Source organism: Tursiops truncatus, unplaced genomic scaffold (assembly GCF_011762595.2).
Source record: "Tursiops truncatus isolate mTurTru1 unplaced genomic scaffold, mTurTru1.mat.Y mat_scaffold_229_arrow_ctg1, whole genome shotgun sequence".
Taxonomy (NCBI): Eukaryota; Metazoa; Chordata; class Mammalia; order Artiodactyla; family Delphinidae; genus Tursiops; species Tursiops truncatus.
The window spans coordinates 5899-29654 of record NW_022983243.1 but is presented as its reverse complement, the minus strand read 5'-3'; the positions used below and the strand labels follow the sequence as shown (position 1 = coordinate 29654).

General features: G+C 41.4%; 1 protein-coding gene across 1 annotated transcript; it reads left to right on the top strand.

Annotated features, from left to right (window-relative positions):
* Positions 1-4847: 4847 nt before the first annotated feature.
* LOC141277732 (serine protease 48-like) lies at positions 4848-8154 on the top strand (the record flags this gene model as incomplete). Its single annotated transcript, XM_073799818.1, has 4 exons — positions 4848-4912; positions 5326-5342; positions 5520-5667; positions 7892-8154. Coding segments are annotated over exons 1-4 (493 nt in total), but the record flags the coding sequence as incomplete, so codon positions are not given.
* Positions 8155-23756: the final 15602 nt, after the last annotated feature.

Sequence of the window (23756 nt, the reverse complement as noted above, 5' to 3'; positions counted from 1 at the left end):
TAAAATGGAAGACCCGACACATTTCTTGATTGCTAAACCAACAATAATGAAATATTTGCAGAGGAGTAATGGAGGTAATAGATAAAGATAAGTAAATACAAGTAAATAGATAAGGAAGTCAAAATTCAATGTTACATCTGCAAAGACACTTTTGAGATCATCAGCTGATTCCAGTGCCTTCATGGTACAACGGGAAAACACAGGCCTTAGTGGAAAGGTGACTTGCCTAAGGTCATGCAGTCTTCCCCATAAAAATGACAGCATAGCTCTGTGGGCTGAAAACCAAAGACGATTTCTCCAATATGATAGAAGAGTTTAGCTTAGATTTAGAAAGGACTCATAGGCTCCAACTGTCTCTTTAAAAATTGACATTTTCTTACTTAACTCAGTATCATTATTACACCCATCAAGATTAACAATACTTCCTTCTAAGACCCAGTTAATTATCAAATTGCCTTGCTTGTATCAAAATGTCTCTTAGGGTTGATTTGCTAAATCAGGATCCAAACAGGGGCCACACACACTTATGACTCTTATGTTTCTTTTCACCTAGAGGAGTTTCCCTCCCTTTGTACCCTCATACCATTGACTTGTTATAGAAACCAGTGTTAGTTGTTTTATAAAATGTCCCACATTCTGGATGTGACTGTTAACTTCCTTGGCCTTGTCATTTAACTTACTCCTTCATCCCTTGTATTTGCTATAAGTGGAAGTAGCTTTAGAGATTCAGGTTTCACTTTTTTGACAAGAAAACTTCATTGGATATTCCTTCACGTTACGTCACATGGGGAGGCTCATGTCTGCCTTATTCCACTTTTCATGATGTTAAGATTGAACAGATCATTCGAATAGTAACAGCCTGAGTTGTTTCATCTAAAACTTTCAACTACTAATAATCATCCCCTGAATCAATTATCTCATAAACAGCTGTAAGTATTGCTTTCAAATTCTATCACTTTCCAACCAGTAAGAATTTATTAGCTGAAATTCTTCCCTCATCAACTAAGCCCGTTTTGTTACCCTGAACTACAGTTTGGACAGGAAAAGCAAGATAGCTATTTAATTCTTTCCTTTTACTTCCAATTTTAATAGTAAGGAGCTCATGTCTTAGTTACAATAAAGTTTATTTCCAGCTAAATTAGAACCAAAAATATATTTTCACAAAACATTTAAGCAAAAGGGAAAAAAGATCGTGTGAATGACCCAGTTAATATGTAAAGTTATGTAAAGTTATGTATGTAAATATGTAAAGTTAATATGTAAAGAGTTCTCTTGTCCAGGGATATTAAAAACGTCCAAAGGTCTAGGACAACCACAGGACCCTCAGAGGGAAAGGAGTGTCTGGTCAAATTTTGTTCGTTTGGTAAATCAACAGAAAGCCCTGTTCAGACCTTTAGTAACTTTGCGAAAAGATGATCTTTACTCCAAACATGACCTGAAGGCAAATCTCAAATTGAGGTCTGACTCTTAAAAGCTATATTTAAGTGAGTTGACTAAATAGTTAAAATTGCCTGTGAATACAATAAATTAATTGGAATACCAATTGTGATATGAATAAGGAATCTTTTCTCTGATTAAATGAACAGGACAAAATTGCAGGTTGCAATATTAATTTCAGGTGAAAAGTACCTAGAGGGTCATCATATAATGATAAAAAGCACAGTGAGTGGTGGACACATAACCAGAATGAACGGATAAACCACACACACACAAAACATAGGATGCATAAAACAAAAACCATTAAAAATGTATGGAGGAGGGCTTCCCTGGTGGCGCAGTGGTTGAGAGCCCGCCTGCAGATGCAGGGGACACAGGTTCAAGCCCCAGTCCGGGAAGATCCCACATGCCGCGGAGCGGCTGGGCCCGTGAGCCATGGCCGCTGAGCCTGCGCGTCTGGAGCCTGTGCTCTGCAACGGGAGAGGCCACAACAGTGAGAGGCCCGCGTACCGCAAAAAAAAAAAAAAAAAGAAAAAAAGTATGGAGGAGATAACATAAATATAATAGTAGTAGATTTTCACCTCCACCAAGCAGTCACAAATGAAGACAACTAAATCTGAAAAAGACAGTTGTGGCAGTCAGTAAACAGAGATGGAAAAAAGTGTTCACTTCTAAAGTCTGAAAAAATGTATTGAAAGAGGTAAACACCTTACTGTACTGAGATACAGCAAATGTGGCATCTGCTCCACCACAACAGTCCCTGCAGCTTAGCTGGCCATATTCCTTCATCCTCATCATGCACAAGGGCACTTACTGCAAAGACGCTTAGTCCACAGCCAGGTACCTAAGGGCTGGTAAGAAAAGATCACCTGTTCAAATTCTGCGGAATTTGAACTGAAAGTAAGGAAAAACTTGGGTAGTTTACAGTGGGATAGAATGAAAAGACATGGAAAGTGCTGGGCCATCCTGACGGCAGAGGACCAGAGTGAGGATGCCGAACTGCTGCTCTGAGCTCTCGAGCCATCATGGATCCAGAGCCCCCTGCCAGCTCCAGTCTCCCACCCTGGTCTCCAGTCTGTCCTAGGATAGCTCCAGATGTCCTTGCTACTCTGTTCCCCTTACTGTTCCTCAGAAATCTGTATTGGTTTGTTACAGCTGCCATAACACAGTAGCACAGACTGGCAGGGGAGGGCGGTGCTTAAACAACAGAAATGTGTTTTCTCACAGTTCCAGAGGTGAGAAGTCTGAGATCAAGGTGTCAGCACGGTTGGTTCCTCCAGAGGGACGGGAGGTAAAGATCTGTTCTAGGCTTTCTTGGCTTGTAAATGGCCGTCTTCTCCCTCTGTATGTGTCCAAACTTCCTCTTCTTGTAAGGACATCAGTCATATTGGATTAAGGCCTACCCTAATGACCTCATTTTACCTTAATTACCTCTTTAGAGACACTATCTCTAAGTACGATCACATTCTAAGGTACTGGGGGTTAGAACCGCAACACATAAATTTGGGGCGGGGGGAGACACGTTGCAGCCCATGACAATATCTTTAAAATAATCTCTCTCTGTTTAAGCTAGTTTCATTGAGTCTCTGTTGCTTGTAACTGAATAACACTTACCAAAACAGCTATATTTTCTGGTCTTATTTTTTTTAATTATTCATGTGTTTCTGTCAAACTTGCCCAAATTTTAAGCTGCAAGAGAGCAATAACATGCTTTAACACTTCCCTGAATTCTGCCTCCACAGACCTACTACCCTACAGACTACGGGCACAGAAAACAAAAAAGGCGCAGAAAAGAATTCTGTAGCAGAGGCTGTGCTACGTGGCCCAGACCCCCCTTCAGGACTGAAGCTTTCACTTTCCTAGCAACCAGGAGTGTCGGCTGCAGACAGTTCGAAGCCAAGTCCAATTCCAAGAACTGCTGCCAGAGCCACCTCACCCAAGGTAATGCCCCCTCCCCTGCAGGTAACCTGCACCCAGTCATTCAGAAGTCCAAGGGCTCAGCCTTCCAGTCTCAGTTCAGGGCATCTTTGAAGGGCCACCCCAGCTCCAGAGCAACCTTTGGGAATGGCTGAGGCCCCTGCTGCAGATGCATTACATCAGCTCTCCCTCTGCCCAATCCTGCTTCCATCCCCCCTCGAGGTGTTGATCCTAAGACCACTCCCCAACAAACTTCTTGCACACAAATCTCTGTCTTAGAGTCTGTTTCCCAGAAAAACTGACTTGCAGTACAGTCTATGGCCAACACTGTAAATGAAGATGAAGACAAAAAAATTTAGAAAAAATTAACCAGGTACTAGGTTAATCTCCTCTTTTTCATTTCTAGCTTCTGAAGAATCCTGCCCATCTTCCATTTCCTTGCTAGAGACAGGGTTCCATTCCTTTCTGTAGCCTCCAACCTGCCCTGGAGGCAGAAGCCTTAGACACCCTGTTCTCCCTGGACAGCAGGGGGCACCTCGAGCCCCAGCTCCTCCCCCTGGGTCCTGTAGCTGCATTTCTCAAGTCTGGTCCCTTCAGCACCTGGCCAGGGTGAGGGCCAAAGGAGAGGAGGGGGCGAAGCCGAGGATCCAGCTAGGAGGAAAAGCTGGTCCTGCCCCTCGCCTCCGGCTGCTCCCCAGCTGGCCTGGCCCTGGGAGCCTGAGTCCAGAAAGCAGGAGGTGCTGACTCTGAGGGCAGAAACATGGGCCCTGCGGGCTGTGTCTTTCTGCTGCCCCTTCTGCTGGGTGAGCCCCTGAGGCTGGGGGTGGAGTGGAGACGAGGAGGCAGAGGTTTTGGGCTCAAGAAGTTACCATATAGAGTAACAGGACACTTCACCCATGGGATGTGACTTCTGAATGGTGTGGCCTGCGAAAGTCCTGAGGGGACCCTCCGTGCCAGGCCCCAAGCAGTCCCGGGCTCATGGATATAGAAGTAAACACAAAGATCCCCACCCCTGGGGGGCTTATAGTCAATGCACATATCAAACATGTAAATTATAAGGCAGGTTAGAAAGCAATAAATACTGTGACCGGAGAGGGGCGTCTAAGGTACAGGGACACTGTCATTTTAAATAGGGTGGTCAAGGAAGGTTTCACTAAGAAGAAGCTATTTGAGCAAAGACTTGAAGGAGATGAGTGATTTAGCTAAGAGGATTGAGGGAAAGAGCATTTCAGGCAGAGGGAAATGGAAGTACAAACGCCAGTCAATGATTTCAGGAATAAGCTTGTTCATTTATTTTTCTGGCCCACAGTGATTTAAAAGCCGGGTAGGCTGAGAGCAGCAAAAAGATAACAGGTAGCAAAAAAGAAAGATATACAAATACTGCAAAATGCTACTTCAGTTCAAGAAAACATGACAAAAGTAAATAGCTTATAAATCTCAAAATCATCTGAAGGCATTAATGTATTTACAACCTCACATGCTTGATACTCCTGATGGCAGCCGTGAATCATCAAGTAGAAGTTAAACCATGTTCCATGTATGCTGCTAAAAAAGTTAGGTAAGTATGTAATTATCAAGATTACCACTACTGGGTAGATACTTATAAAAATTTGGCCTTTAGGGCTTCCCTGGTGGCGCAGTGGTTGAGGGTCCGCCTGCCGATGCAGGGGACGCGGGTTCGTGCCCCGGTCCGGGAGGATCCCCCATGCCGCGGAGCGGCTGGGCCCGTGAGCCATGGCCGCTGGGCCTGCGCGTCCGGAGCCTGTGTTCCGCGACGGGAGAGGCCACAACAGTGAGAGGCCCGCGTACCGCAAAAAAAAAAAAAAAAAATTGGCCTTTAACACCAATCTGAGAAATTTAAGTAGGTAGAAAGCCTCTCTATTCAGTGAATCTGGATATAAGAGGTGTTGTTATATATTAATGATAGGCTGTATTTGTTGTAAGGTCTTGCCTATCCTTTTCTTTCCAAAGGAAATCTCTGCAGTCAGGTGAGTGGTCTCCCCTTGGGTCCAAGACTGCTGCGTTTGGAACTGGAAGAGGATGGAGTATGGAGGCTCGGGAGGACTCAGGTCCCAGGAATGGATGGGAGTTTGGAGATGATGAGATGGGGATCAGAAGAACAGCACAACCAGATTCCCATGTTTCTCTCTTTCCTCTTTCTCTAGTGTGTGGACGACCTGTACACTCAAGCCGTATTGTGCGTGGTGAGCACTGGCCTTGGCAGGTCAGCCTGCACTTGGGCGAGTCCCACGTCTGTAGAGGTTCCCTCATCGGTGACAGGTGGATACTGACAGCAGCACACTGCCTACACAGGTGAGTCCTAGCTGGCGCCTAGCACACAGAGAGGTTCTTGATAAATATCTGAATGAACCCATGAATGAACCAACAGACTAAGGAAAGTGCCGAGATGAACAGGCAGAAGGAAACCTAGGTCATCTTGGACTAGGGACGGGGCATACAGGTAGAAAAAAAAATGATGAAAATAGTGACTATATTAGAAACTTTGCTTACTTTTCACCACATCACTTCCTAAACACCAGTCAGGGAATTCTGTCTTCAGCTGCTTTGGGTCACAAACACAATCTCTGAGAGAAGTAAGGTACCATGTGGTGAGTAAGCTGTAGAGAGAGGCACATGTAAAACTGATGTCTCCAGCCAACAGCTAATGAAGACGTGACAGACCCTCCTGAGTCGGGCCTTGAGATGACACTGCAGTCTACCCTGAGTGCTGCCTGGTCAGAGGCACCCAGATCCTGATCCACAGAAACCGTGAAATGTTTGCTGTTCTAAGCCTCTAAGCTTTGTGGTAACTTGTTATGCCACAGGAGATGACATATATACAGAAATCAAAATGACAGGACTTTTCAATAACAAACTGAAAGCTCAAAGAAAAGAGAGGAATAACTTCAAAATGCTGAGAGAATTCCAACTTAGAATTCTGCTTATATTTACAAATGATCAATCAAGTGTGGGATAGAAATAAGACATTTTCAAATATACAAAGCAGAAAAAATATTAACCCTCATGCACATTTTCTCGGGAAGCCATAGGAGAATGTGCTTCACCAAAATAAAGGGTGGGGTGGGGACAGGAAAACATGGGATCCAGAAAAAACAGAATACAACACAGAAGAAAACCCTCAAGAAAATCGTAAAGTACCAAGGTTGGAGTTAGAGGGCAGAGGGCTTAAAAAAGAAAAAAAAAAAGACTTCCCTGGTGGCGCAGTGGTTAAGAATCCGCCTGCCAATGCAGGGCACACGGGTTCGAGCCCTGGTCCAAGAAGATCCCACATGCCGTAGAGCAACTAAGCCTATGCGCCACAACTACTGAGCCTGCGCTCTAGAGCCCGCAAGCCACAACTACTGAGCCCGTGTGCCACAACTACTGAAGCCTACACACCTAGAGCCCGAGCTCTGCAACAAGAGAAGCCACTGCAATAAGAAGCCTGCGCACCGCAACAAAGAGTAGACCCCGGTGACTGCAACTAGAGAAAGCCCGTGCGCAGCAACGAAGACCCAATGCAGCCAAAAAAATTAATTAATTAATTTTAAAAAAAGGATAGTATTGATAAAAAGCCTAACAGGTGTCAACATATTGAGAGATTTACACTTCTGGCAGACAGTTTGGGGAACAAATAATGAGTCAGTGATAGGTACATAGAAAACTAAAAAAAACAAACAAGTGAGACCACATTATTAATTCCAGGAGAAGCAAAAAGTTTTACAAGAAATCGCATTATGGTACTCAATACGGCCTCATAGTGAATAATGTTTTCACAGTCACAAGAACATATATACTAAATACTCATCTAACAGAAAGTTATATTAGATGAGGAGGATGGTGAAAAGGAAGTACATAGTTGGCAGTAATTGTTGGGTCAATCCTCACCTTCTACAGGAGGAATACAATATTCTAAAACTGAAAGAAAAATATTAATGGCAATATATAGGGTTTCTTGAAAACACTAGGGAAAATGCTAAAAGAAAGAGCTAAGAGTTGAAAGTGATTGCCTTTGGATAGCATGAATTGAGGCCAGTAGGGCAGAGAACTTCTGTTATTTATTTATTTTGTAAATCTGATCAAACTACTGAACATTTAAATTACATATATATGAACTTTGGTGGTTATATTTTGCTTTAATTTTTAAATTTAGAAATAAAGGTCTAGTGCTCACAACTCAAAAGTGAAAATAAAACAATGACTGTTAAGCATATAGGCTATGGCTTAAACCACGGAGAACAGCAGAGGTGAATAAGAGAACCAGGGAAAACATACAGGACAAAACTCTGGCCATAATCATATAAAAGGAGACCACAGAAACAGCAGACAACAAAAGAAAGAGTGATCAGGGAGTGAGGGACGGAGAAAAGAAGACAAACCAACCCTATGCCAAGTTGGAAGCAGCCTGGTTAATTCCAAGTCTGTTACCCTCCTTTCTTACCTAAAGACTTAGTGCTACACACAGGCAGCTTGTTCTGACCCAGCTGTAGCACAAAAGCATGCTCCACTTTTATTCTCCTCTTTCTCTTCCCCTTAGGCGCTGGATTCCTTTCTTATATACTGTGTGGTTGGGATCAACTGACATAGGCCATTCAAATACAGGCGTTAAGTATCATGTGTTCCGAATTGTCATCCATCCCAAACACCACGGTACCACGGCAGACACTGCCTTGTTGAGGCTGTTCTCTAGAGTCACCTACAGTTCTTCCATCCTGCCTATTTGCTTGTCCAGTGTCAAAAAGCAGTGGACAATTCCAGACTCTTGCTGGGTGACTGGATGGGGAAAAGCAGAAGACGAAGGTGAGAATAGGAAGAGAATAGGAAGAGAAAGGGGTTGTTTTATACATCACCTTCTTGTACCCATTCTAGAATATTCGTATTCTAGGCATTTCATTACTACGGCAAATATTTTCAACAAAACCAGACACTATCTAAACGTCTTCAAATAAAATGTTTGCTTATTTATATGTTTATTTACTCTTATATCCTGCCTAGAGTCTAGCTATAGCAGCAAGAAAAGATACTAACAATTTATTTATTTAATTTATTTTTTAATACTAACAATCTGAACACACAATTACCCCTCTGAAACAGAGGTTAACAAGCCTGATGTAAGGTTGGAAAGAGTCTAGTACTTTAAATCTGTTTTTAAAGTGTTGTGTTGTGTCACTCTTTCCCAGGATAAAGTAAAGACAGGAAATGATCTGGGAGCAGAAAAATGAGAAAGGAAAAAGTTTTAGAATACTGTAGAATACTCACGTCTTTACTTAATCAAAATGTATCAGCACTTCTCTTTATTTAGAACATTAGGAATGCCCCACATGGCACATTAGAAAAGCCCCAAACAAATAGAATTTTGAATTATCCATTGTTTTAGATTAACTGTACCAAAAAAAACCTCTTCCATTAGCCAACATGATTGGAAAGTGACTGTGTTCTGCTTTTGGATTCCCATTCAGAGATGTCTACATATCATGACTGAATGTTGTCCCTGCACCTTTCCAGGCTGCTTTTCCTTTCACTCCTATTTATCTCTACATATTCTGACTACCCTACCATCCTCCAAGAAGCAGAAATACCCATCACTGAACACCAGCATTGAGAAATAATCTACAACCCGGTGGGTTACCTCCTACCACAAACAGAGCCTGTCATCCAGGAAAGCACGCTTTGTGCTGGTGATCTTGAGAAAAGAAAGGATACTTGCCAGGTCAGGGTTTGCTCTTGAAATTATTTTATTTTAACATGAGATCTTAATTTGGATCCAGGTTTGCCCATCTGTAAACAACAGTGAATTGGGAATCAGGAGACAAATGTTCCGACGATAATTCTGTGTTAACCTGGATAAGTCACTTAACCTTTATCTATTAATTTAATCTCTTCAACTACTGATCTAGAGCAATGCTAACCACTGGTGCTTGGATTTTCACAGTCTCATATGTTTTTATAAATATATTAAGAGGTTGACATAGAAGTGCCAATTTTTTAATTTTTTGAAGTAAGAAACATTTCATTGTACACTTAAAAGATGTCATTCCATTTTCTCCTGATCATAAGTGTCTGATGAAAATTCAGCAATCATTTGTGTCTTCCTCCACTGGGTGGGATGTGTTTTGTTCTGGTGGCTTTCAATACACTTTCCTTCATATGTGATTGTTAGAAGTTTGAATGTCATGTCCTAGGTGTGATTGTCTTTGTCTTTATCCTATTTGAGATTCACTGACTTGTTTTTTTAATCTACTCTTTTACCTTTCATCAAAACTTGGGAAATTTTCATTCATAATTTCTTCAACTATTATTCTGCCTTATTTCTCTCTTTTCCCCTTCTGGGTGAAACTGAAAATTTGTAAGTTACAACTTTTGATATTTTCACATAAGTCCCTGATATTTTATTTTTACCTTTTTCTGTTTTCAAATTGGATAGTTTAATCTATATTCAGAATCATTGCTTCTTTCTCCTGCCAACTACATTTTACTGTTAAGTTCATCTAGTGAAATTTTTATTTCAGATATTTTATTTTTTAGTTCTAGAATGACCATTTGGGTTTTACTTCCTCCTTCCCTCCCTCCCGCCTCACTCACACGCATTTTTCTATATCTCTGCAAAAATTTCCTGTCTGTATATTCATTATTTACAAATCAAACAACAATGAGACACAACTTCACACCCAGGAGGATGGCGATAAGCAAGACAGATAATAACAAGAGTTGGCAAGGAATGTGGAGAAATGGGAACATTCACATACCTAGTGAGAATGTAAAATGGTGCAGCCACTCTGGAAAACCTCAAAAGGTTAAGTATGGACTTACCATATGATCCAGGAATTCCACTCCTAAGTACACACCCAAGAGAAATGGAAAATACATCCATATAAAAATTTGTACATGAACATTCATTGCAGCATTATTTATAATAGCCAAAAAGTGAAAACAACCCAACTGACCATCAACCGATGACTAGATAGCAAAATGTGGTATGTCAATAAAATGGAATATTATTTAGCCATAAAAAGGAATGGAGTACTTACACATGCTACCGACATAACATGGATGAACCTTGAAAACAGTACGCTAAGTGGAAGAGGCCAGACATAAAAGGTCATATATAGTTTCATTTATACAAAATATCCATAATATGCAAATTCACAGAGGCAGAAAGTAGGTAACTGGTTGGCCTAGGGCTGGAAGGAATGGGAGGAAATGAGGGTGACTGCTAAAGCGTATGGAGTTTTTTTGGGGGGTGACAAAAATGGGTTGTGGTAATGGTTGAGCAACACTGTGAATATACTAAAACTGAACTTTAAATGGGTGAATTGTACAGTATGTGAATTATATCTCAATAAAGCTGTTACCAAAATAATAGCAAGATTGAGAGATAGATCACCAACTACTGTCACCACCATTTTATATGAGAGCATTATCTTAACACTAAAAAAGGACCTAAAAATAGAAAACTAAGGACAGTTCATTCAACTGAATGAATTTAGGGAAAAACTCATCCTATTTCTTTCTTTTCAATCAGAGATGAGTAGTTTGAAACTATTGATATATTTAGCTAAGGTCTCTGCCAATTTCAGATTCTATGATTCTAAATTTCCATGTCAGTGGGAAGTCCAGCTCCCCCCGGATTTTTACAGCTCCATGGGCTCCACTGCCCCATTCGAAGGAACCTCCACCCCTGTGACCACGCTCCTCTTCACGGTCCTTCTTCACTAGGCTCATGACCTTTACCTCTTCCTTAGGGTGATTCTGGAGGGCCTCTGTCACGTCATATTGATGGTATATGGATCCAGATAGGATCGTCAAGCTGGGGAACAGGATGTGGTCTTTCTTTTCCTGGGGTCTACACCAACGTGACCTACTACCAAAAATGGATTACGTCCATTATCTCAAGAGCTGAGGCCTTGGATGCCAACAACCTGGACTTATCTGACTTCTTGCTCCCTACTGTACTGCTGTCTCTGGCTCTCCTGGGACCCTCCTGCGCCTTTGGGCCTAACATTTTACTGGGAGAGCAGGCAGTGTAGCTGAAGCTCCTGGCCAAGTACGGGGCTAGGAATGAATGCGTGGAGAAGAAGCCCCAGGGGCAGAGAACTCACAAGGAGAGTCGCTGGGAACTCTGGATGACTTCATTAAAATGAGAAATGATTTTGTTTTTGAGATTCTTGATTCTGGAAGGAGGTTTCACTGGCTGGAATGTGAACAACTGAGAAATAAGAATGCCGCTTCTGTGCATGGCATTCTTTGTCCCTGACTATGCGTCTTGCAAGGCAGGAGGGATGCCTTCCACGAAGAAGTATTTACAGACACAAATGAAATGGCGACAGAAGCAGGCAACAAAAAAAGTATCTGGGAAAGCAAATGGGAAGGTCCTCAAGAAGGTACATTATGGGTTTACTTCGTGCCCATAGGTTGCATTCTGAGCATCTTATCTGGTCTGTCTTTCTCTACTTTCTCTTCACTTTGTGCTTCCCCTCTGTAACAAGTCATCAAATAAGAAATCCATGTATGTAGTTCAGCTCTGAATATTTCTGAAATGTTTACTTTTTGAAATACCTACCACCAAAAATGGAGTAATGCAATAATCTCAAGAGCTGAGGTTTTGGGTTTCAATAATCTGGACCTATCCAGGTTAATTTTACTTCTTAATAAAGTACTTTAAATGTTTATAAGGAAAAGATTATTTCCCTTGCTTAACTAGTGTGCTTCTTTTTGTTGAACAATCATGTGACCTATACTATTTCCTTTTCTGCCTAGGCTTCCAGGAGCTCAGAGCTAAGTTTTATACATGATTTCAGTCATTATCTTTATCCTATACTCTCTGGTATAATTCTACTCATACTCCTTTTGATTTCAATCATCCTTCATTTCTCATTTGAATGAATTTAAGTTTTGTTGCATCTGTGTCTTTTGGGGTAAGTCAACTTGAAAAACAATGTTTTTGGATAAATAAATACATTTAACAGGAAGTGAGGGTAGGTTTGGAAAGTTAAAGTCCTTGCTAACCCTGAACCTCACCTCTCCTCCAGGCTGCCACTACAGCCTCCCAACTGCTGTTCCCACCTCCTTACCGTCACTCACACCTATGCTCAAGTGCATTTGTTCTCCACAGAATTCAGACTAGTGTTTTAAAATAAAGATTTTTAAAATGCTTTTCTCCTCCTTTCTCCTGTTTACCACACTTCAAAGGCATCTCATTGCTCAAAGAATAAGAACCAAAGTCCTTAACAGGACCTACAAAGCCCTGCTGGATCTGATCCCAGGCTGCCTCGTCAGCCTCATCTGGCCTCACCCCACCTGCTCTCTACACTCCCACTTCCTCAAATGCTCCAGAAGCCCCTTCTCAGCACCAGACTTCTGTATCTGCTATTTCCCCGTCCCTGCTGTCTTTGCGTAGTTAAGTCTTACTGATCTCAGTTCATTCTTCACTTCCTCAAGGAAGCTGTTCCCAGCTCTCCTGACAAGAACAAATCCCCCCAATATACAGTCTTGCACTATGGTGTCCTCCTTGATAGGACTCAACACAGGTGTAATTTAACATTCATTTGTGTAACTGTCTAATTAATGTATGTCTGTCTTACCAAAATGCAATGAGGTCCATGAGAAGAAGAATTTTTGCTTTTGCCAACCACTATATTCCAGTCTTAATAAGTATTTGTTGAATGAGTGAATGAATGAATGAGAAATAAACACACAATCTCTTTGTCTCCCCAACTAAGGACGTTTTGTTTACTGAGGTAGCCCAGAACCTGGCACAATGTCTTACACAAAGTAGGTTTTCAAATACAGTTTAAATAAAAGGATGAAGGAAAGAATGTTTTGGCCCCATTCTCTTTCTTACCTCTCTCCACCTATAAGGCACAAAGGAACAAAGAGTACACAAAGCAGGTAAACTGAAATCTTTCTCAGAGACAATAATTCAAGCTAAGCAAGCTCTGGAATGATACAAAGCAAAGCAAGATGGCAGCTGAGAGAAAAGAAAAAGAGAAAGGAGGGGCAAGAAAGGAAAATGGAGGAGAAAGGACAGACTAAAACCAAGAACTGGAGAAGAACAAATAGGAAGAGAAAACACACAAATGTATGAGTCAGAATGACATGGCAAGGGGCCATAAAGAAGGTCCAGAAAGCCAAAACACTGCTTCCTATCATTCCTCCAGACCCTTAGGAAGCAATTGTTCCACAGCATGGGAACCTGACAAAATTTTCTCCTGAACCAAGAGTTGAAATGTAAACCTTTTGGAGAAACCAGGCCATTCAAGTGGGAAGAAAGGGATAACTATAGAAGAAGACCACATGACCTCACTGACCTGACCACTACTGGCTGGACTTACTAGGGACGACCACCTGACTTAAGAGCTGTCTAGGGCTTCCCTGGTGGCGCAGTGGTTGAGAGTCCGCCTGCCGATGCAGGGGACACGGGTTCGTGCCCCGGTCCGGGAGGATCCCACATGCCGTGGAGCGGCTGGGACCGTGAGCCATGGCCGCTGAGCCTGCACGTCCGGAGCCTGTGCTCCACAACGGGAGAGACCACAACAGTGAGAGGCCCACATACCGCAAAAAAAAAAAAAAAAAAAAAAAAGAGCTGCCTAGCAGGTAGGGGGGCAGGTTGGCCTAGCATCTTACCCAACAGATGCACTAAATACTGGACAATCCAACAGACCCCTTCTCATGCGAAGTCTGAAAATGGGCCCTACAGTATGTCAGTGTGCAATCAACAATATTAAGTGCCCACCATGTTCCAGGTATGTTCTAGGTACTGAGGATACCGCAACATATACAGTGAACCAAGCCTGCCTTCAAGGAGTTTACATTCCAGTGGGGGAGCGAGACAATAACCAAATGCAAAATACAGTCCTCCCTCAGTAGCCACTGGGGTTTGTTCCAGTACCTCCAGGGGTACCAAAATCTGCAGATGCTCAAGTTCCTTATATAAAATGGCACAGTAAGCTGACCCTCCAAATCTGTAGGTTCCACATTCGTGGATTCAACCAATCCCACAGATGCAAAACTCTGGTTATGGAGTGTCAACTGTAAATATTTATTATAATGCCAAGTACAAGAAAGTCTGATAAAGGAAGATAACACAGAAGCAGCAGATAAGGTATCAGGGTGTGGGACTCCACTTTAGGTAGGTGGTCAAGGAAGTTTCTCTAAGGAGCTGACATTTACAGAGGCCCGCATGAAGGAGGGAAGCAAAACAAATACCTGAGAAAGAACCTTCCAGGTAGACAGAACAGCAAGTACAAAGGTCCTGAGGTGGGAGGATGAGTTAGCACACAGCTGTGTGTGTGTGAGCTCGAACAGAGGTCACTGCTGAGCGGAGGGCGGGGGACAGGGCTGGCAACTGGGAGCAGAGGGGGAGCAGCGCCCTAGGAGCCGCAGTAAGGGCTCTGAATCACATTCTCAGTGGAATGGGAAGGTATTGAGGGCTGAGAGCAGGGGAATGATCAAAGAATAGAAGAACAGACGATCCCACACCACTGCTCATGGGAGTTTGCAGAGGCTGTGAGGGAGCTAGGATGGTACACAGGGTAGCTGGATGGTAGCAGAACTAGACAAGAAGCAGAGAGAAAGACAATCAACCCCAGTGAGCTAACAAGCAAAACACCAGAGGACTACGGCACCTGAACATCAGTGAGGAAGGCTCGATTACAGGAGGCTGTGGGCTGTTTCCTGTTTTCCCTGTCCCCTACCTGCAGCACCCTTATAATAAGGCCCCGTGAACCAAGGTGGCACAAGCCCAAGTTTTTTACCATCTACTTTATAATTCATCACTAAGACACCTACCTTACTCCCTATTTGTTTTTTCCCTTCTTACCCAGAGCAATATTTTTCTCATTCCTTCCTCCCATTTCCACCTCAAGGCCTTATTTAATCTGTCCTCTATACCTGGAATGCCCTTCTCTGGTATACCTCAACCCAATCAATCTGTTGATTATTAAAGGAGGCAGTAAATATCTGGAAAACACACTGAAAGGACCCTAGGAAATGGTTTTAAAAACTAACAGGGAATGGGTGAAGTATACGGTATGTGAATTATATCTCAATAAAGTATTTTTTTAAAAAATGAGCAGGGAAGTTTTTTTCCTGCTTATACAAAAAACAACTGGTCTATGGTGTATTTAGGGCTTTCTAAAGATCTTCTAAATAATTCTTGTGATTGTATTTCAAGAAAAGGCTCAAAATAACTACATACATTTTCTGTTTCCATTGCTGAAACACAAAATATAAAGCTTAACCCAATATATGAGTACAGCAACTGGTAACACATTACTGGAGGACCAAAAAATCAATAAACATTTGTATTCACAAAACTAAAATGTCACACTTACTGGTAACGAATTTAGTCCATACCACTACTGACCAAATGAGGAGAAAATTAATAGGAACAACTTTACATCTTATTTTGGAGGTGGGCTCAATAGCCTTTCTGCCTTAAAAATCTATTTTAATTTGCAGAATACTTTATTCCTTGGAATATCTGCTTTAATATGCTCCAATTTTCATTTTCTTGTCTTGAGGAATTTTAATTAAGGTTGGATTTGCTAAGGTCTCATTTAACAAATAAAGCTATACACTAAGGCTGCTGAAATCCAACCAGAATTTTTTTTCCCCCAAAAGTGAGGAAATACAGTTACTTCCAGGTCTTCTATTCATATAACAAATAGACTATTTCAAGTAATCGCCCATTTTTTTCTTTATTTCATTAAATTGTAAAGTCACCCCCAACATGTAGCAATATTACAGAAAAAGGATTCAGAATAATAAAATGTGGACACTTTATTTTTATACTATTTCAACAATGGGTATTTTACCTTTTCAGATGCTTGGCTTCATCCTGAAGCTATAATATTCCCTACACCAAATTTGACTACGTACAGTTTATTTACATACTAGAAATCAGTTGCCTGAGAATTCTGTTAAACATGTTCCTTCTTCAGGAAGGAAGGGAAGGGAAGGAGTCATTCAAAATAACCAGAGATTAATTTTATTCCCTACAATCAATAATTGAGAGGAAATGTTCACCGTCATAAGAATAAAAGAAGACTGAAATCTTTAATGGGAAATTATTATTTTATTTTTTTTTTTTGCAGTACACGGGCCTCTCACTGCTGCGGTCTCTCCCATTGCGGAGCACAGGCTCCGGACGCGCAGGCTCAGCGGCCATGGCTCACAGGCCCAGCCGCTCCGTGGCATGTGGGATCTTCCCGGACCGGGGCACGAACTCGCGTCCCCTGCATCGGCAGGCGGACTCTCAACCACTGCACCACCAGGGAAGCCTTTTAATGGGAAATTCTAATTGCTTTCCAGGATAGTTATCCTCAACCAATCCAAATTCTCTCCACAGTGTCTTCTACCATGTAAGTCTTCACTTCCCATCTCCGTGTGGTTGGAATAAAGTGACTGAAGTCTAGTCCCGTGGCTCTTTGTGCCACTCTTATGACACCTAGCCCACACTGCCCTGTACCATAATTAACTTTGATAATTAACACCCAGGAGTAAAAAGAATAGGATGGGATGAGGCCCTAAGCTCCAAAATGCTAAAGGCATCCTGATTTTAGTGGAAATTAGAAGAGGACAGATTCTAGACACAGTTGGGTAGGACTGTGATAACATTTTGATTGGATTCAGATGTGACTCGATGGATTGGATGTGGGTGATGGGAGTGAGGGTGGTAATTGGAATAGGAGGATGGGAAAGATAAAGATTTGAAAAGAGAAATCAAGAATGACTGCTAGGCGGTCACAAAGCACTGAGCCGATCTCCCTGTGCTATGCCCATCTCCCTGTGCTATGCCGCTGCTTCCCACTAGCTATCTATTTTACGTATGGTAGTGTATATAGGGGTGGGATAGGGAGGGTGGGAGGGAGGGAGACGCAAGAGGGAAGAGATATGGGAACATATGTATATGTATAACTGATTCACTTTGTTATAAAGCAGAAACTAACACACCATTGTAAAGCAAGCTTTAACTCCAATAAAGATGAAAAAAAAAAAAAGAATGACTGCTAGGTTAGTGGCCTGAGAACAGCCATACTATTAAATAAAATGAGGAGGGCTGGAGGAGGAACAGTTTTCTGGGCTATCAAATGCAGTGACAGGCTGAATAATGGCCCCCAAGGATGTCCCTGTCTAATCCCCAAACCTGTAAATATGTTACATTACCTGGTAAAAGCAACTCTGCACATATGATTAAGTATGTTGAGATCTGGAGAGTATCCTGGATTATCCAGGTGGGCCCAATGTAATCCCAAATCTTTTTAAAGAGGAATGCAGGAGAGTCAGAGTCAGAGGTGTTTATGAGACTATGCAGAAGAATGGAAGCAGAAGGAAGAGAGGAACAAAGATGCTATGCTGCTGGCTTTGAGGATGGAGCAAGGGGCCACAAGCCAAGGAGTGCAGCTGGCCTACAGAAATTTTAAAAAGGCAAACATGATTCTCCCTTAGGCCTGGAGATAAAACGCAGCCCTACCAACACCTTGATTTTAGCCCAGTGAAACTGATTCCAGACTGCTGACCTCCAGAACTGTAGGACAATTTGTAGCAATTTGTTACAGCAGCAATGGGAAACATACATACATGTTAGATTTGAGATGTCTATTAGATATACAAGTAGAGATGCTGAGGAGGCAGTCTGGAGCTCAGAGAGGGCAAGGACCAGAGAAAAAAAAATTAGAAGAATCAGTTTGAATTATGGACCCTCTTTCCCACATTACTCTAACCCTGCATCCCAAAAAAGCACTCATGCACAAACACAACATTTTTTTCATGAAATTTCAAGATGGTCAAGAACCTCTATACTCATGGAACCTCTAGAATAGTGTAAGTAATCACAAAGCAGCCTGTTCTAACTCTGATGATTGTTCCCTCCCTAAGGAGGAGGAAACCAAGTAACTCTTCATTTAAAAAAAAAAAATCTTTTTAAAAAAATTCTTTTTCCTAATTCTGCTTATTAAAAAAAAACCCACAATGTTACAGAAATATTTAACACAGGAAGTTCAAATCCCCATGTACCCAGTGTTCATCACTATCACCCTTTACATGTTCTCCTCTTGCTTAAAGATGTGGCCAACACACCTCTGACTCCTTTTTAAATGTTTATACAGATATACAGGTTTTTTTAACCTTGCTTTTTTCTTTGATTAAGCTTGCTTTTTAAAATTAGCTGATGATAACAGAAAGCTGGTTACAACAATTGCAAAGCATCAGAGTTGAGACTTTTGATTCCTTCTATTAAAAATTCCACATAGGGCTTCCCTAGTGGCGCAGTGGATGAGAGTCCACCTGCTGATGCAGGGGACACGGGTTCGTGCCCTGGTCCGGGAAGATCCCACATGCCGCGGAGCGGCTGGGCCCATGAGCCATGGCCGCTGGGCTTGCGCCTCCAGAGCCTGTGCTCCGCAACGGGAGAGGCCACAACAGTGAGAGGCCCGCGTACCGCAAAAAAAAAAAAAAAAAAAAAAAAAAAATTCCACACAACTAGGCTAGATAAAAAGAAGGATAGCAGTTGGTTGATCAAAGAAATTTTGTGTCAATGAATTTTAAATAATGAAAACATTTTTGCCTGAAAAATTAAAATCACTAGAGCATCTTCAAAGGCAAGTATTTGGATTTCTACTATCCCCCTATGAGTTCAATGAAGCTATTTTTATTTCTGAAACAGAGAGCTAACATGAAAGACCTAGAGGAGATGGTATTTTTAAAAAATGCATTTGCTTCACATTCTTTTTGTCTGAAGTTGCTGAGTTGGTATCATAAGGAAAAATATGTTAGCTCACTTAAAGAGGGCCAATAAATGACTAGTTCCAAAATGGGCACATTTTAAACTTCTAAAAACAGGTCACAAAGAAAGTAAAACAAAACTGTGTCAACCCGCCTTTCTCTGGAGCCGATCTGGCTTATCCAAGCCCTTCCAAGAAGGAGCAATCCACTGAGCATCAGGACAGGAGCATCCTCAATACTGCACACAGTCAGCTTTGCACAATGCTTTTTATCAAGTGTTTGAATCTCTACAAGTGAAAAACGTCTGCCAAACTATGTGAGTTCATAAAATATGCTCTAGAAAAATCTTTCTAGAAGAAAGATTATATTTTTCCAGCCATGAATGTAAGCTAAGTATAAGAGGACAGACCTGGGAATTCCCAGAAAAAAAAAAAAAAAGGAAAAAAAGGTTCAAGGCCATGCTAAGAAATTTGAGCTTTAAGGGGAAGATTAAATAAGACATTGAAAGGTTTTAATACAGAATAACATGATCAGTTTGCATTTTAGAAAAATCACTTCAGTGGTTGTGTAGAGAATGGATTACAGACAAGCAAGTCAGGAGGTAGAAAGGCTAGTTAGTTACAAGGCTGTTGTGCATGGTGAGAGATGCCTGGACAAGGATGGTAGCAATGAGGATGGAGGGAAGGGGACTTAGTCAAGGGCTACCTACGGGATGTATTCAATAGACTCTGGTAACTGACTGGTTAGATATAAGTAATCATGGGGAGGGAGGAAGTTAAGAACTTCACCCAGGTTTCTGGCTGGGGCAACTTGAGTTGTGTCATTATATGGAACCCTGGAGAAGACAGCTTAGGGGTGAGAATTATAAGTTAAAGACATCAGGAGTCTATAAAACAGAAATCCAAACAGATATTACATTCTTACAATGAGCATTTATTAAATATGCACATTGAGAGATTTAGAATATATTCCAAAAGGTCAACGGGCCAATTTCTAGTTACTTGTTAATTGCAGAGAGTTCATGAAAAATATAACACACAAAGAATTCTGAAACCAAGTTTTTGCCATTAGTTTCAGTCTGCTCACACCAGGGAACCCTTAAGGAGGCTGTGGTAGATGACGTTATTCTCAGTGTTCCACAGCTCTCCCTGCAGAAGGATGAGCCAGCCACCCACTCGAGGTACCAGGTGATTTTCAGGGTGTCCTACAGAAGGATTATCCTTCCCTGTACCACTAACACTCAGCTGGCTAAAGAAATGTGCGTAGAAGTAATATATGCCACTTCTGAGCAGAAGTTTTAAAAGCCGGCACATCGTTTGTCCATGGCTCCTTTTCCCAGTTAGGAACTGCTCCTCCAGCCAGGATCCCAGAATGAAGAAGACAAGTGAGGCTGAGCTGTAGCTCACCTCTGAATATACCTGTCATAAGATACTGAGCTTTAGAGGTTGTTTGTAACCACAGCATTAACAAAATATGACAGACGTATGATGGATATAGGTGTTTAACAAATAACAATGTATGATTTGTATTTCCCCTCCTCCAGTTGAAATTTTCTGGTGATCTGCTAAGAAGCAATCTGATGGGAAAAAAGAAATAGTTGGCCCAAGTATCCCAAAACGGAAACAGAGAACTTTTAACCTGAAAGAAAAGCTGATAGTCTGGAGTCGGCAAACTTCTTCCGTTAAGGGATAAACAGTAAATATTTTAGGCTCACAAGCCGTACAGACACTGTTGCAACTACTCAACTCTGCAGATACGGCACAAAAGCAGCCATAGACAATATATAAAAGAATGAGCGTGACTGTGTTCCAATAAAACTTTATTTACAGAAACAGGCAGTGAGCCAGATTTGGTCCACAGGGCTATGGTTTCCAGATCCCTGGTCTAAATCCTTCATATTGTCAATGAGGAATCTAAGACCTAGAGAGATTAAATCAAGGACATACAGCTGGCTGGTGGCAAGCTGAGCATTACAATGCAGGTCTCCTCAATCTATTGGTTTAGAACAGGTTCTGTTGCATCACAACGTGGAGATGAAATACACAGCAAAAAATAAGGCGGAGAACGCTAAGGGTAGGTTTTGATTATGTTAAACAGCTTTCAACAGTGTGGTTATAGATGAGGATTTGCTTTTCAAGTGATTATGGCTTTCATAAAAACAAGTGAATGTCATAAGATGGAATAGGTGAACGAATGATAAATTAGCCAGTGTCTGAAAAATGATCTTCAGAGGAAACGCAATTATATACTTCCTTCCTACTGTCATTTTCTCCAATACTTATCAATCATTTCTTTTATCAACAGGACAGCATTTGCTATGGTCATTGCAGTAACTCATCTTAAGGCAAAACAGGTTTAAAAACATACCACAAAATGAGCAACAAATACACTAGACCAGAAGGCAATTATTTCACATGGTATTTTTCATTTATTTTCCTTTCTTTTAATTTCCAAAATAATAGTCATTGGAGGAAACTGAATACAGAAGTATATAAAGTTAAACACTCCACACCCTCCTCAATTCCACTCCCCAGTGTTAACCCATGACTGATTTATATCAGGAGAGTGCAATAAAGCTACCTTCTCTAAGTCATTCTTTCAGAAACCAAAGAGGAATATAGGTTTCCTGACCAGATATCCCTTGAAAATCATGTTTTAAAAGCAACAGACAGGTTAGGTGTGGTCTGTGGCCTGGAACTGAGAAAAGCAAGCTGCCTATGCAGGGTTTAAATGGAGGGTCTTGACCCCAGCACTGTCACCAGATGAGTGAGGCTCCTCAAATACCTTGATGATGCTACTGTGGGATGTGCAAACACTTCAAAAAATGAGTAAGACTATCCATACTTTCTCGTTTGGTATTTTATTGGGAAAACTTGGGCCAATTTGCTCATAAAAAGACCAACAATCCTAATCAGTTTTTCTTTTAATCCATACTTTAGGGACATCAGTGACAGAGAGTAAAGAACTCCAAAAGTCTGTCCTCCATAAAAGCAATTTAAAACTGGCAGAAAACTGGCAGAATCAACCCTTTTTGAACACTGAAAACTAAGCAAAAGCTTTCAGCAACCACCTGATGCACTTAAGCACAGTGAAACATTTAATCAAGGAAAACTAGCTGGGTTTTGGTTGCAGTAGCAAGTTTTGTGGCATTTTAACTTACCCTGGTCCCATCCCCCATTCTCCAGCTCAGTGGAAGCCTTGAAAATAATAGACTGCCCTTGAAAATAACAGCCTACACTCTTGGTACTGGTACCAGTACCAGTACCAGAGGGAGCAGAAAAGACCTCATTCACAAAGAACTATAATAATTTGCTTTGATTTGTCCGGTGGAACCCTGGAAGACCAGCACAAAAGACTTGCCTTTATCTTGCCCAACTCAAAACTCTCCAAGTGCTGAAAAGTGGCTAGCTCGAGAAAGCTTACTGAAATCATTTACAGGCAAATAAATATATTTGTTGCTGCTGCATGAGGCAATGGATAATAGCTGGGGCAAACCACAGACTAACCAAAGAAGTTGGGGGGAAAGGCTGAAGGATGAGATGCTTTGAAAAGGTCCCACATATTCCTAGGAATCTAGAAGTCCATGTGCATTCCCAGGGTGAGGGCATGCTCAGAAAGAATCTGAGAGGGCCCTAACCTCAGCTCTGGCTGAACTACAGGCTCTGCACAAGCAGAAAGTGAAGGCTAAGGTTAGTTGTACACTGCTTGGCTGAGAATTGAAGGTGTGCTGTGATACACACACAGAGCCCCCTGCAAAGACTGGGAGATTTTTTTTGGTTCTAGGCATTCATTTAAGGAAAACTCTGTCCAATCACTAGCTGACCACTAAGCTAATGAAACTGAGACTTCAGTGCCTCACATCACACAAAAATTACACACTCTGCAAAATTAGTTCAGAAAAATCACTAGACAAGCAACAACAATCATAATAGGCAGCAATAGCAAACCCTGGGGAGGGAGAAGAATCTGATTCCAGAGTTGCCACCCTGTAATATTCAAAATGTCCAATTTTCAACAAAAAATTATGAGGCACACAAAGAAACAAGAAAGTAATGGCCCATGCACAGAAAAAGAAAAAAAAGCAATCAATATAAACAGTTCCTGTGGAAGCCCAGACATTGACTTACTAGACAATGACTTTAAATCAGTTATTTCCAATATATTCAAAGAGCTAAAGACACTGTTAACAGAATGAAAAAAATAAACTGCAGACTAGGAGAAGTATTTTCATATCTCATATCCAACAAAAAATTTGAATGCAAAATATACAAAGAACTCTTTAAAATTCCATAATATGAAAACAAACAACCCAATTTTAAAATGTGCAAAGATTTGAACATTCTTCACCAAAGATGACCATAATGGATGGCAATTAACCACGTGAAAAGATGCTCAACATCATTATCCATTAAGGAGACACACATTAAAGCCACAACAAAGTATCACTACACAACTATCGGAAAGGCTAAAACAAAAACAAAAGCAAACGAGAAAAACCTGATAATACCAAGTGCTGATGAGGGTGTGGAGCAACTGGAACTCTCATTCATTGCTCATAATAATGCAAAATGTTTACCACCACTCTGGAAAACAGTTTGGCATTTTCTTGTAAAGTTAAGCATACACTTACATATTACCCATTAAACCAACATCTAGGTACTTAAACCAAAGAAATAAAA